Source organism: Dama dama, chromosome 20 (genome assembly GCF_033118175.1).
Source record: "Dama dama isolate Ldn47 chromosome 20, ASM3311817v1, whole genome shotgun sequence".
NCBI lineage: Eukaryota > Metazoa > Chordata > Mammalia > Artiodactyla > Cervidae > Dama > Dama dama.
In genome coordinates, this window is record NC_083700.1 from 83439361 (window position 1) to 83454216 (window position 14856).

Genomic DNA, 14856 nt, shown 5'->3' on the forward strand with positions numbered 1-14856 from the left:
TGAACTTTTTCTCAGGTAGGCTGCCTGTCTCTGCATCACTTGGTTCTTCTGTGATTTTATCTTGTTCCTTTGTCCCATATGTATTCCCCTGCCACCACTTTAGTTTTTATTTGTATGTGGTAGGTTTGTTATGCTTTTCAATCTTGGAGATGTGACCCTCTGTAAGAGATGTCCTATGCATCTGAGCAGAGCCCTCCCCTCTCATCACCCAAGGGTCAGGGACAAATTGGTCCCAGGATAGGGTATAGTGTACATGGTAGTTAACAGGGAGCTTATGTAAAATATAGTTGTAACAGTCTACTTACGATGATAACAGCTTCACTTACAAACAAAGCTTTTTTCTCTCCTCCCCCATTATATGGTAATGTCACAACTTACATCTGTTTACATTGTGTATCCATTAATCTTTTATACTAGAATGAAAAATGATTTCCCACCACTGTAACAGTAATATGGAATTGTTTTTGTCTATATATTTACATTTATCAATGAGTTTCATAATTTCTTATGCTCTTTTGTTGTTTAATATCCTTCAGCTTTTATCTGAGAAAGTCTTTTGTTTCCTCTTTATTTTTGAAGGACAGCTTTGTCAGATATAGTATTCTTGGCTAGCAGTTTCCCGCCCCCCTCCCCGCCCCATGCACCATTTTAAATATATTATCACACTCCATTCTAGAGGGCAAGATTTCTGATGAAAAATCTGCTTATAGTTTCATGGGGCTTCCCTTGTACGTAACAAGTCACTTTCTCTTTTGTTTCAAAATTCTGTGCTTAACCTTTTAATAATTTGATTATAATGTGTCTTGGTGTGGGGCTTATTTTATTTGGTATCCTTTAGGATTCATGGACATGAATGGCGGTTTCTTCTCCCAGGTGTGTGAAGTTTTCAGCTATTCTTTTTTTGAATAAACTTTCCTCCCCTTTCTCTCCCCTCCTGTGCAGCTCCACTGTGTTTAGTTGCTCAGTCATGTCTGACTCTTTGAGACCCATAGACTGTAGCCCACCAGGCACCTCTGTCCATGGGGATTCTCCAGGCAAGAACACTGGTGTGGGTTTCCATACCCTCCTCCAGGGAATCTTCCCGACCCAGGAATCAAACCGGGGTCTTCCACGTTGCAGGCAGATTCTTTACCAACTGAGGTACCAGGGAAGCCAGAGATATCTAGAGTAGAACTGTCCAATAGGATTTTCTTTGATGATGGTAATATTCTTAATCTGCACTGTCCCTCAGGCACATGGCATTCGAGATAAGGAGTGGAGGGGGAAGAACTAGGGAAAGCATGCCCTTTCTTTTACTAGGCACCCATCACTATTATTCACATCTCTTTGGCCAGAACATTAGTTAAATGGCCCACCCAGTTTTACAAGGTAATCTGCTGTGCTGTGCTGAGTCGCATCTGACTCTTTGTGACCCCACAGACGGCAGCCCTCCACAGGCTCCTCTGTCCATAGAATTTCCCAGGCAAGAAGACTGGAGTGGGTTGCCCTTTCCTCCTCCATAAGATCTTCCTGATCCAGGGATCAAACCAGCACTCCTGCATTAACAGGCAGATTCTTTACCACTGCCCCACCTGGAAAGCCCCACAAAGGAATTTGGCAAGTAGTTAATCCATACCTCCTTCCCATGCCTCCCCCTTGGTAAGTGTAACAAGCTAAAGTATGGGGTTCTGTGACTAAAGAAAGAAGAGAAGAATGAATATTAAATGACAGTATCAGATTTTGCAAAAAAAAAAAAAAAAAAATTCTAGAGTCCATGATAATGCAAATTGGGGACAAATATGATACACCAAAACTCCCTTTTACACATCTTCTCATTCACCAAAAAAATTCAAATGAAAAACAAAATTAGAATTAATGCAATTATTTTTTCTTTACCAGTCTAAATATTTAAGTTTTTTATTTAAAGCAGCAAATAAATGTGCACTTGTACCCACTAAAAATACACATCAGACACAGAATCAGAAAGTTTATTTACTTAAGACATCTGACAACTATCATATTGGACAATCATTTATTTAAAATAATATCTTAAATACTTACAAAAATAAATCCAGTATCACTTCTATTTTTTAAGTGTCAAAGTCTTTGCCATAGAAAATAGAAAGAACCTTTTACAAACTAAAAATTACATTTAAGATACATCAAGTTTAATAACTGCACACTATTTTCTTTTATGGTTGTGCTTTACAAATTTACTTCTTTGCAATGTACAGGTTCACAATATGAATGTATGCATAAAACCACATACACACATTTTTACATAGGAATGTTATTCATTAAATACACATACAGAGAACCTAACACAGATAATATTGTGGCCTAAAAGCCATCCCATAGGGCCAGAGGAGTAGAAACAGGTATAGAAGTAGAAGTATTATTTGACATTCAATTTAGCACTCCAGTTATCAAAGATGATGATATCTTAGCAAGGGATTCTCAGTTTAACGTTTCTAGACAAGACATTAATTCTTAATGTATCTTAAATCGTTAGTTCAATAGTCTTCATTGAAAAAATACAATGAATTTCAAATATTTTGCATTACGTTAAGCAGAGGATAAACATTGTCATATGTTTACACACTTTTATTTTAAAAAGGTAAAGGAATTATTAATCTTAGAGAAAATGCTGAAAATTAAAGATCATTCCCAAAGTGGTTTTACTTTATAATCACTGGGACATTCACTTCCTTATCAAATAGATAAATGCTGAATTCCTCTTCCCTGGTAATATGCACTCAAGCCTCACAACACAAACATGTAAAAATCATGGTTCAAGATGAATATTTATAATGCTTTACCACCCACAGGGTGTCAATCTCACTATATTAACCAGACGTGGAAAAGACTCTCACTTCTGATCAGTTCCTGGATTTCCATATGATAATCACAATAATACAGAACTTTAAATTATGTTAGTAAGTTATTAGTATAAATACATATCGAGCATGTTAAATTCTATCAACTAGAAAAGTGATAAATCACAAAATTTGCTTTCTCTCTATCTAGGAAAAAGAATCTAGTCTTACACCCTTATTTAGAAATTGCATGAATTATTTAGAAATTTCAAATATAATAACTGGAAAATTAAAAGCAATTGAACTGTGAAAATTCTAATTTATTGAAGTTGATATTTTACAACAGATTTCATTAAAAGGGAGCCTGAAGAGCTTCTGAAATCTCAATTACAAGCAAGTAGTAAACACTAAAGGAGCAGATGTTTTACATTGACCAAAATATACCAAAATGCCATAATAACTGGAAAATTTTAATTAGCATGCTAAAATAGTTTCAAAGACATATTTCATCTCACTAAAAGTCACAGGCAAGCAGAGACTGTAAAAATATAGGAAAATGCAACCCAACAACATAATTGCACCAGTAAAGAACACCAAAATCTAAGAGGTAGTAAAAAGAAGTAACCCTGATAAAACAAAATATCCTGGCAGATGCTCCCTAATCTCAGAGACCCAAATAGAGTATGAAATTCTTATATTTTCACTGATTAGAAACATTTACTGGTATCGAATCTAAAAACCAAGTATCTGAATAATACCGTAAATGGAACAATACTAGTAATTAAAAAAAAAAAAAAAAGGCTAAGAGGCTAAGAATAAAATCTTTACCAGAGGTCTATAAGCCTACCAAGTCTGGCCTACTCTGGCCAGTTTCTGCAAAGTTCTACTGAAATACAACCACACCTATTTTATTTACATATTGTGTATGGCTGCTGCTTTTATACTTTCAGCTGAGATGAGTATTTGCAAAAGATCATATGGCCCACAAAGTCTAAAACATTTACTGAAATATCGACCATCTGTCCCTTTATGGAAAGTTCGCTGACCCCTGGTCTAGACATGTGCTGATCGGTATTGTAACTGTTGAACAGTTCTGGTAAAATTAACTGTGAATGTCACAACACAAGGTATTCAACTAAAAGGAATGTAAGATGCTGCTTACATCACAATTCAATTCCTTTTCATATTTGATATCGTCCTAACATTTTTCTTTTTTTTTTTCATTTTTCTTCTAACATTGAGTATTTCCAGACTTTTATAAAAAGATTTAGTACTGTACTGTCCAATGGAGGTTTTTGCATTTTATATCTGCACTGTCCAGTACTGTAGCCACTAGCCACATGTGGCTATTGAGCACTTGAAATGTGTCTAGTGCAACCAAGGACCTGAATTTTTAATTTTAATCAATTTGCCACATGTGGCTTTTGGTTACATTATTGGACAGCACAGATTTTACTCCAATTAAAATTCCAAAGTGTGACTCTTAAAAATGACTAAAAATAATGGAGTAACATCTTTGAGAAAAAGAGCTTTGGGCAGAAAAGAACTAAATACGATAAACTCAGCCCAAGACAGGTTTCTTAATTAGTAAACAAGGTAAAACTTATTCCAAATTGACCCTTCACTGTATACTCTCTTTTCAGTGAAGAGGTAAACTACTAACTCATCTTTTTTTTTTTTTTAGTAGAAGCCCTCTAATTGCTTAAAAACAAAAATAATTTTATGCTTAAAAGCAATAAAAATTATAATCTTAATTATATTAAAATAGTGTGGGCATGTCACACAAAGTATATTTTTCAGCTTGCCTCCCATCAGAAAGTCATCTCTTAAAGTCCAAAGTCCATACCCTTAACATTTCAACCATGCTATACAGAAGCCTTTGTTTATAGTAGGTACATATGAGAACTATGACCTTGTCTAAATCTGCAACATTTCCAAATAGTCACTTCTACTATGGAGAAGTCATTTCAATACAGTCAAATCTTCCAAATGTTATTTTCCACTACATGATAAAAATATACCCATTCAATGACAGAAAGGGGTCAGAGGTAATATCTGTGTATTTTTGTCAAAAAATATAACTCTTGTATAGTTCTCCATGTGCCTACCTGTCCACTATTTTTATACGGACCAGAACAGTAGTTTTAAATTGCATATAACTGATAACACATTGCAAATTAGTTACTGCAAAACTGAGAATATTAAAATATACAAAGTCAATTTGAAATAATATAATACTCTCCAAAGACAAATGTTTGAGATGTTTACCTTATTATATCTTCCAATTATTCACACGTACTCCCCCAGATAGCTACTTCCAAATTCTGTTTCCATATTAATCTGGCAAGATTAATTGCATACATTTGATTTTTAAAAAGCTGCTATCCAGAAACATACACTTCTTTTCAACCTTGCAGTTAGTTGACAGATACAAAATATTTTAAGGGCACTTCTGTTTATGTGTTCTTTTGCAGTTTAATCAGCTGTCGCAGCAGGAACTTTAACAGAGAGATTTCTTCTGGTGCTGGTGATGTGCCGCTGCTGTGCTAGAAAAGACCGGGCGGGAGCACAGGCCCCCGTGTCTTTGCAAGCACCACTGCTGCTCACAAGTCTAGATTCCATCCCCAATTTCTGGAATGCTAGACTCTGAACAAAAACAAACAAACAACATGACTATTTAGAGTTTGCAAAGTGCTTTCCACCTATACAAAGTCATTTAATCCTCAAAACAATCCTCTAAAGCAGGTGTTTTCCTCACTTTTTATAGAGAAAAATAAGAGTTCAGAAGCTAATCTGCACGTGATAATACCCATTAAGATAGGAGAAAACCAGGGCATAAAACCCAGTTTCTCTATTTTAATCCATTACATTTGAAATCTTTAAAAACAATAGCTTAAAATAATGTCCTAGAATTAAGCTTAATTATAACAACAACAAAAAAAGTTCCAAGCAAATGTTCATGTCGGGCCATTATTCCAGCCACTACGAGCAGACACAGCACAAGAGAATAGCTCAGGTCAATGGTTGTTGAAATGTGGCCTGTGGATTAACACCTGCACCACTGGGAATTTAAAAGTGCGAATTATACTTATGGATTCTACCTAGACTGACTAAGAACCTCTGCAGGTAAGTCCAATAGTGTATTTTAACAAGTCTTCTGATGCATGCTGAAGTTTGAGAACCATAGACTACTTCAAATTTACTATGGTCTAGTTGTAAATCTGTACATGACAAATTACTGTAGTCGTGGGCTGTTGTGTTCCTTACTAAGGAAAGTCATTACTCCTCTCTCACTGGACCACATACCACAGTTACAGCTTCAGCAGTAACCAGTACATAGTGTTACCGCAAGTGTTAGTCGCTCAGTCGTGCCCAACTCTTTGCGACCCCATGGACTGCAGCCCACCAGGCTCCTCTGTCCATGAGATTTTCCAGGAAAGGATACTGGAGTGGGTTGCCATTTAAATGCTCAAAAAACACAGGCTGAGAAATGACTAAATAATGCATTATTTGGCTCTAGTATCTTTGCTAATTTATTATGTGTCAAGAGGCCACAGAGCAACAAGGAAAATAATAAATCGTCTCTGATCTTAACTAGGATGGATAACTCATGAAGGAAGGTGCTGGGAACATCTACACAATTTCTTTCAAGGTCTTGCTAAATTAAGGCAGACTTTATCAAACAGAGGAGGGAGGGAAAGAATACAGACAAAAAGTACAATGGCATGAGAGAAGAAGGCATGTTTGAGGAAGGATAACCAGTTCCACGTGATGAAGTACAGGCTTCACAGGTGGAGAGTCCAAAATTCTCTCATACTATCTATAAATACACAGATACACAGTAGCTAAGGTTGATAATGGCTATGTTATCATCTATGCTAGCTGGTTAGAATACCCAAAAGAACCATATACATCAAGAAATGCTACTCTTGAAAACATCCCACTAAGGATGACAAAATAAAATGCATTTCAAATTATTTTATACTATTTTCTTTGTTAGGACAGACAGACAATTCTTGAAGAGCAGTGTCTGGACTACAAAAAATAAATACAATAAAGGACATACTGAGATCAGCTTTACGGATATTAAATGCTGAGCACTAGTAACACTTAATTTTGCATTATACAGATATTTGTATTTCCACAGAAACCCTTTATGAAGAACATATTAACGGCTTTAGCTCAAGTGAGGCAATTTTAAAAATGTTTATGAATTACACAAATGCTTCATGTACATTAATTTAAAGGTTGCCGAGTAATGAAATCGATTTAGTGGTTTTGAAAAAGTCAGAATCAACTAAAGACATTAAAATAAAATATAAAGTAAATCTGGATTATGACCAGTTTTTTTTTTTTTAATAAAAGAGCATACAACAAAATACCTGAGTGCGACACACAGAGTCAGGGTAACTATTCAATTATGCATAAATGTGAACATGTACTAACTTGTACAAGTTCTAATTTGTACTAATTCCTTCCACGGTTCATGGTCAAAATGTTTGATAAGCACGGTTCAGGACATCTAATCACTGGCTAAATTTCAACTCACCTTATTATACCAGGCAGAAACAATGAGTTTTTCTTCATAATCACGGAATTTTGCTACTTTACATTCACTCTGGAAAAAGATACAAGGACTATTTAAAATCCCAGAAATAAACCCAAACTGCTAAAAATGGATACTTTTTTCATTATGCTTATGACCAAGAGAATGTGAATAATGTGCTGGGAGGCACATACAGCAGACAAAATGTAAAGCTGACTCAGGGACAGTACATGCCCAACACCTTTAGGAAAGAGTAAGACTGACTAATAAAATCTAGGAACTTTACTAGGAGAACAGATATTGAACAATAACAACAAAAACTGAGTGATTCTATCTAGAGAAAAAAGTAACCACTGGCTTCAGTGACAAAACAGAGCTACACCTGTGGAGGAGTCAAAACTAAGGAGAAAAGGGATGCAGGGAAAAATAACCCAAAAAATCTTTTAAAATTTCCTGTAAAGCTTAAGCCTCAATTGCTCTGTCTCAGTCCTTGGTGACTGTATACTAGACTGGCTGTGGCCCTATCTGTGTGCCGCCCTAGAGACTGACATTCATTTCTTAATTATTCTGGTACAGTGGATTTTGTAATTTTGTTGAGCACCAGATATAGCTGACTCACATAAAATGTGATAATCTAAAACATGTGAATGTTCCTACAGATGCTCATGAAACAAAAAGCGTACAGGAAACAAAGGAGGTAAGATGCTCTTCTGGATCACATGCACTCCAGAACTGCCCAAGGAGGATGCAGATAGACTAACCTCTGCTATAAACACTAGCTTTCTCCTCTTTACTTCTGCAGTGTGTATCTAGATATGCATCCATAAATTACAAGTCCATATGTAGGGTCTTAACTGAAGACTTCCTCAGAGCCCTGTATTAGAGGCGCAGTTTTATCATCACAGCTGTTAGGGAGCAGCATGTCAAGCAACGACACTGGTGTACCTGCTCATTGGCTTTCACAAGGAAGTGAATAATCAGAGTGACTTAGAGTTCAGCAATCATTCAGTTCAAGTCCCATTATTTTACAGATGAAGAGACTGATGATCAGAGAGGAAGGTGATAACTTTAACACACATTAACACTAAAGCTGTAACCTTGGCCTCTGATTTGTGTGATACTGAATGCCGCAGTACAGAGATATAAGATACAGCCCCTGTCCTCAAGACACTCTAACACACGTCACAAAGAAAGGTGCTATTATGGAATGAATTCATGAGTTCAAAGTACATGGAGTCACTATGGAGAGATCACTAACTGTGCCTAAGACATACATGGAGAGCTTTATAAAAGAGGAGATATTGAAACTGGATCCTGAAGAAGGAAGAGTTATTTCTTCTGAGAGATACCTCTATCCAGTACTTTTTACAATGCCTGACATGGCCTGGACAAGCATTTAGAGCAAGTGCCACCATAAGGCTGGTGTACACGCAGGATATTAAAGTCTTCAAGACTTTAAATATTTTTACCACACTCTAACGGCTCAGAAATAACGTGAAGAAAATGATGAATATACTTCCCTAAAACACAACTTTCCTAGTTGACTTACAGGGAGAAGAAAAGGGAAGAAGAATCTGGTTAACTGAGTACAGTACCTGTTTAAAAAGATAAGCTTTGTTTCTTTTTTTTTAAAAAGTCAACTCTCATCCATCCTTTGACATTTTAAAAGGAGCATGATAGCAGAACTCTACTAGAAAGAAGGACAGGCTATATGACTGGCTGTTACAGACAGAGAGACATACAACGCGGCGGGGCACACAGGCTTGGAAAGGCCCGTCTCGTGGGCCAGTGAGATGCTCTGTCATAACCTCACTGAGGGCTAAAGTGTGCTACTCTCCTAAGTTCCTGTGAAACTTGGTCATTAATGGAAAATGCTGGCAGCAGTTAATTATCAGGATTATACAGAATTAAGAGGAGATGTATGAATATGGAAATTTTACCTCCAGAATCTCAATTCTTCTCTCTTTCTCTGCCAACTGCTTTCTAAGTAGCATTATTTCAGCTGATGCTGGATTTAATTTGGGATCTAAAGTTTTTATTACCTGTTTAAAGGAAAAAAAACCAAATCTCTTATGTTTACTTTGTCAAATACTGAAATATGAACACAGTCTATAAAATCAGTGTAAACAAAGTGAAACATTATCCAGAAAGTGATCCGAGTTAACTGTATCTTATTTTATAGTCTAACTTGAATAATAAAAATAACATTCTAAAGAAATTCAATATTAAAAATATGAAGATACACATTCCCAAATCAAATTTCCTTTCTTCAAGACACAGTACTCAGAAATAGTTACTTAGCTTTATGAAGCTTTGAGCACTCAAGTCTTGAAATAACCCTTTTAAACATTTATCTGACTTAGATAAATTAAAAATTTTTTTTAAAGTTTAATTTAAATCAATTCAATAATTATACAATCTGCTGAATGTACATGGTTAAGAGTAACAGAAATTTCTTAGCAATAATCTTTTTTATCACCATTATCTAGCTAAATGTAATTCAATACATAAGATCAATATAATAGACATTGATGATTTTGTGTGTAAATTCTAGAGTACTCAATTATATCTATGTAAATTACTATAAGTTGAGTAAAAACAGTTTGACCAGATGTTGCTCAGAGTGAACCAACTAGGTGGTCACCTAGTTTACGAGGTAGTTTCCTACTATGGTGGGAAATCAACTCAGAAATATCAGGTGTAAATTACAAGCAAAAACAAGTTTCCAATAATAAGGTCATCTGTTTGATCTAATTACAAAACTATTTTAAAGGATTTAAAATTTACTGAAACTCCAATACTTTGGCCACCTGATGCAAAGAACTGACTCACTGGAAAAGACCCTGATGCTGGGAAAGACTGAAGGCAAGAGAAGGGGACGACAGAGGATGAGATGGTTGGATGGCATCACTGACTTGATGGACATGAGTTTGAGCAAGCTCCAAGAGTTGGTGATGGACAGGGAAGCCTGCTGTGCTGTAGTCCATGGGGTTGCAAAGAGTTGGACACGACTAAGCAACTGAACTGAAAATTTAATGAATTCAGAAAATTTCATCTATGTTTACAGAAGTTACGGAAAACAAGACTAGAAGGTAATATCCCTAAAAATTACTGTGGTTCATTCAAAACAATTTAATAAGCACTAAATGCGGCAGGCACTATGGTAGATGGGACTACAACAGTTCACCAGAGTCAGGGGACACTCCCATATGAAGTACACATTATAAAAGCAGACATATTAGTGTTTAAATCACAATTTAATTACAAAGAACACATAAGAGTTTATTGCCTCTAAGTGCTAAAAGTATGGTTGTGACTTTTTTATATTTTCTGAGTTTCCTATTATATACACATGGTACTACTTTAACCTCTGCCCTGAAGTAGCATAAGGGGAAAAAACAAAATCATATTTACCAAAAAAGAAGCTGTTTTTTAAATGACAATATTTGATGATGGCAAGAACATGGGATTCATTGTCACTGCTTTGTCTAAGTAGTTATAATACTTTTGGAATATCATTTCCAGCATCTTAACAATGTTCTTATACTTTGACCTAATAATTTTGTTTGATAGATAAAACTAGGATTGAGATTAAGACAATAAACCAAAATAAGGGGGAAAACTCTCTATATAAATATGCTGTCTGTAGTCTTATTTTTAGGAGCAAAAAAGAAAAAGACATGGAAACAAAATTTTCCCAACAATAGGACGTCGACTAGGTAAACTATGACACATCTACTCAACTGAAAGAATATCACCTAGCGAGTCTTTTATTTTGTAGTCTGCTTCATATACAAAGTGTCTTCTTTGCTGTTGCATTCCCAGTACTTAGCATAACATTAAATATTAAATTACATCTATATAACATGAGAACATTAAGTTAAAAAATACAAACCATATGATCACAACTCATATGTTTTATGATCATACAAACTAAGTGTGTGTCTGTATTATGGTAAACAATCACAGAGATAATAGGCATTGAAAAAAATGCACTCTTAAGAAAATATACCAAAAAGTTATGAGCAGTTGTCTCTGGGAACCTTACAATATATTTTCACCGAAAGCATTTATACTTTTGTAAAGGAGACACTGAACTGTGGCAGTCTGCCTGGATGTTTCACAAGCCTGCCTCCCTAGAAGTTGGGAGCAGCCACATGCCTGAGTTCTGCCCAATGAAATGAGAGGAAAGTGGTTTACACCTGATCCATTGAGTATCTCCCATGCAGTCTTGGCTGTCTTCCCCAATACACAGTTGGACAATGTCCAGTGAATGTGAGAACTCCATACTGAAGAAGGCGGAGCCTCCATCAGCTTGGGACTCTGCATGATTGCGTGGAGTAGAGCCCCTCCTGTACTGATCAAGAAGTAAACCTTTACCTTGTTAAGCCTTGAGGTCATGGGGTTTATCTGCTGCTGCAGGTACAACAACATTCTTTGAAAATACTTATAGTTAATGAAGAATATATATTCATGGAAATAAAAGATTTTATGAAAACAGTACTTACAAATATTTAAGAAAAAGTATGAAATAAGGAAAAGAATAGTCTGGTGGACAGTAGACTAGTCTTTAGTTGTCTAATACAGACAATGCTAAAACAATTTAAACAAGTTTTCAAAACAGCAAATGTTAATTGTAAGAGCTAAAGATTACATTACTTACAGTAGTCATTTTCTCCAGTGAGGTTACTACAACATTTAAACTGTCCCTATGAAGTCATGTGCAGTTATTGCACCTGTTTCTATTTACTGAATAAAAGAAGAGAATTTTATGCAGAGCCTTAAAATACTGCTAATATGTCTGCCCTGGAAATAGGGACCTGACTGGCAAGGCAGGGTGGTAAGGAGCAAAGCAATGTGACATAGATCCATGAAGGTGGGTATGAATCCCATTAGAACCCAAGTCACAAAGACTAAAATGCTGGAAGACAAGCCACTCACATTTCTTGCTTTCTCTAAGTACATTTTGTATCTTTCCTCCATTGCTTTCATATCTTCATCTTTCTTCTGAAGAGCAGCTTCAAGCTCTTTGATCTTTTGTACTATTGTTGAAAAAAAAAAGAGACATGACCAATTTGAAATACTCCCTCCTCACATAAAAAGATTAGGTGTATTTTCTAAAGACTGATAAAGAGAAATATTTTATTCCTTCTTTATAGTGAATTCTTCTCTAAAACTTTTGAACTACACACAAGACATCCCTGTTCATTCTGTATTATTTTTTCTTAAAAATATCAATAATCTGCATTACCAAGCTATGTTTCTCCTTTCTAGCAAGTATTTCAATGAGCAAATATAGCTTATAATTTAAGCACAACCATCACAAAATAAAATGTTCTTTCTACATATTTGAAGTTCATTTTAAACTGATTACAAATTTTATTTACACTTCCATATTACTAATTCTATTACATTTTACAATGTTTGATACTCCTATATATCATTCAGTTTATTTTGTAGATTTACTTTTTGCTTTAAGATATACTCATTTATTAATTACTTAAATCACTGAAAATTATTAATGATTTTTATTTGCAACGTATTTATCTTTGCATTGCCCAAAGACTAATATGCACAGTTCTGGCATCCTTCAACTAAAAAGGTGTTGTTTTTTTTTTTTTAAGGCAAGTTTTTAGATAAAGTCTGATTCAGGTTTTTACAAATACCTACCATTCTGGTTTACATCTGGCTGGAGGTCTTCAATGAGCTCTTGTTTCTTCTGTAGTTCTTCATGGACCTCTGTTAGTTTTTCCCTAAGTAATGGAAAGAGCATGGAGGTTTGGAGTCAAAGAGACCTAAGAATGAAAACTGGTTTCTGCCATATCACATTTGTGGACTATGGACAAGTCACTTTCTGATCCATAGTTTCCTCATCTGTGAAATGGTAATAATACCTGGCAAGTATTCTAAGGGTTGGTTGTGAGGATGTAAACTGCCTGACACATGGTGAATGGCAAAAATTGTAGTTTTTTTTCCCCCGGCCACCCTAACTTACCTAAGAAAGTTAAAATAAATATTTCACAGGTTAAACACCCCACACTGCCTGGCAGGCTACAGTCCATGGGGTCACAAAGAGTTGGACATGACTGAGAGACTAACACTTTCACTTTTCCTTCCCACATAATCTAGTTATGATAGTTGTCTATTTTATAAATTCTTCAAATGACACTAGCAATTGAAAAATGTAGGAGTTCGGGATCGTGAGCGGTTAGGTTGATTCTTTTACCATGTTTTCTTTACGCATTCTGGTGACAGTGCTGAACATTCAGTTGCATCAGGGTTTTTATTTTTTATAAACAAAATCAGAAAATGGTATTAATAACCTTTTACAATAAAATCCTTCCCCTCTCACATTTGAAATGAAGTTATCAGTTTTACTTACATATGAGCTTCCAACTTCTGCTTTAGTTTGCTGGACTATAAAAATTAGAAAAAGTTGCTGTAAGATAACTATTGTGACACAGGGAAGTCTTCCAGACATCAAAATCTCTTTACCTCCTTTTGAAGATGGATTATATAAAATAACAAATATTTTAAAAACTTTTATTTCTAATAACATACTCTCAAAACATAAAAATTTAGGTACATTTTTACTTCAAAGAAGAAAGGAAAGAGAACAGAAAATTAAATTAGGAATAGTGCAAGAGTAGAAAGAAAAATGCTCTATATTTCTAAATGTAATGAAAGTAAAATTTGAAGTGGAAGAAAAATAGCAAATGCAAGCTGAATGTGATATACTGAGGAGTATCAAACATTTAAACATCTAAAGAATTATGCATCTAAAATATAAAATTTAAGATTTTAGACCTTCACTGAAGAACAGACTTAAAAAACTAAATTATCTTTATAATAAAACCTTACCGTTAAATGCAAGCACTTCTAATGTTAACATCAAAATGAAGCAACTGGATTTTGTTTAAAAAAATTTTTTTAAAACACAAAATTTCCTCTTTAAAAGAACAGGAATTTAAGTGGCAATAGTAGTTCGGTATCATCTACCAAATAGATAGAAAAGTTTAAAATATATAATCTGAAATGAATTTTTGATACCAATAATTTTTGTGGTTGTTTTTGGCTGAACCACACAGCATGCAGGGTCTTAATTTCCTGACCAGGAACTGAACCTGTGCCCTTTGCAGTGGAAACATGGAGTCTTAACCAGTGGACCACCAGGAAAGCTCTCCAATAATTTTTTTATAGTGATAAATTTTAAATCTTTAAAACACTATGATCGAAAATGTACTATCCCTAAATTATCCCACTTTAAAAATATTCTCTACTGTGGCTTAAAAATATTTGTATTAGAGAGGTACAATACCGTATATATGCACATATGAGATGCCGCCATGCATGAGACGATTTCTATTTTCCAAGCCCCCAGGGAAGAAAGAGAAAATCATATAAAGCATATAAAAGATAGAAAGGAAACTCAACCCTTTCAATCTTTCTTTTCATCTTATTTACTCTCACTCCATAGTTTTCTCCCCCATCAATACAGGTATGTCACCTAACATT

The 14856-nt window shown here is 35.0% G+C and overlaps 1 protein-coding gene across 1 annotated transcript in view; it reads right to left on the reverse strand.

Annotated features, from left to right (window-relative positions):
- Nucleotides 1–3094: 3094 nt before the first annotated feature.
- The window catches only part of HOOK1 (hook microtubule tethering protein 1), a 63355-nt gene continuing 51593 nt past the window's right edge, over nt 3095–14856 (reverse strand). The window contains exons 17-22 of the mRNA XM_061121745.1: nt 13724–13758; nt 13012–13094; nt 12283–12383; nt 9282–9383; nt 7345–7413; nt 3095–5441 (exon numbers count right to left, since the gene is read on the reverse strand). Coding sequence (XP_060977728.1) covers nt 5271–5441; nt 7345–7413; nt 9282–9383; nt 12283–12383; nt 13012–13094; nt 13724–13758 — 561 coding nt within the window. The 3' untranslated portion in view covers nt 3095–5270. The remainder of the gene's footprint in view (nt 5442–7344; nt 7414–9281; nt 9384–12282; nt 12384–13011; nt 13095–13723; nt 13759–14856) is intronic.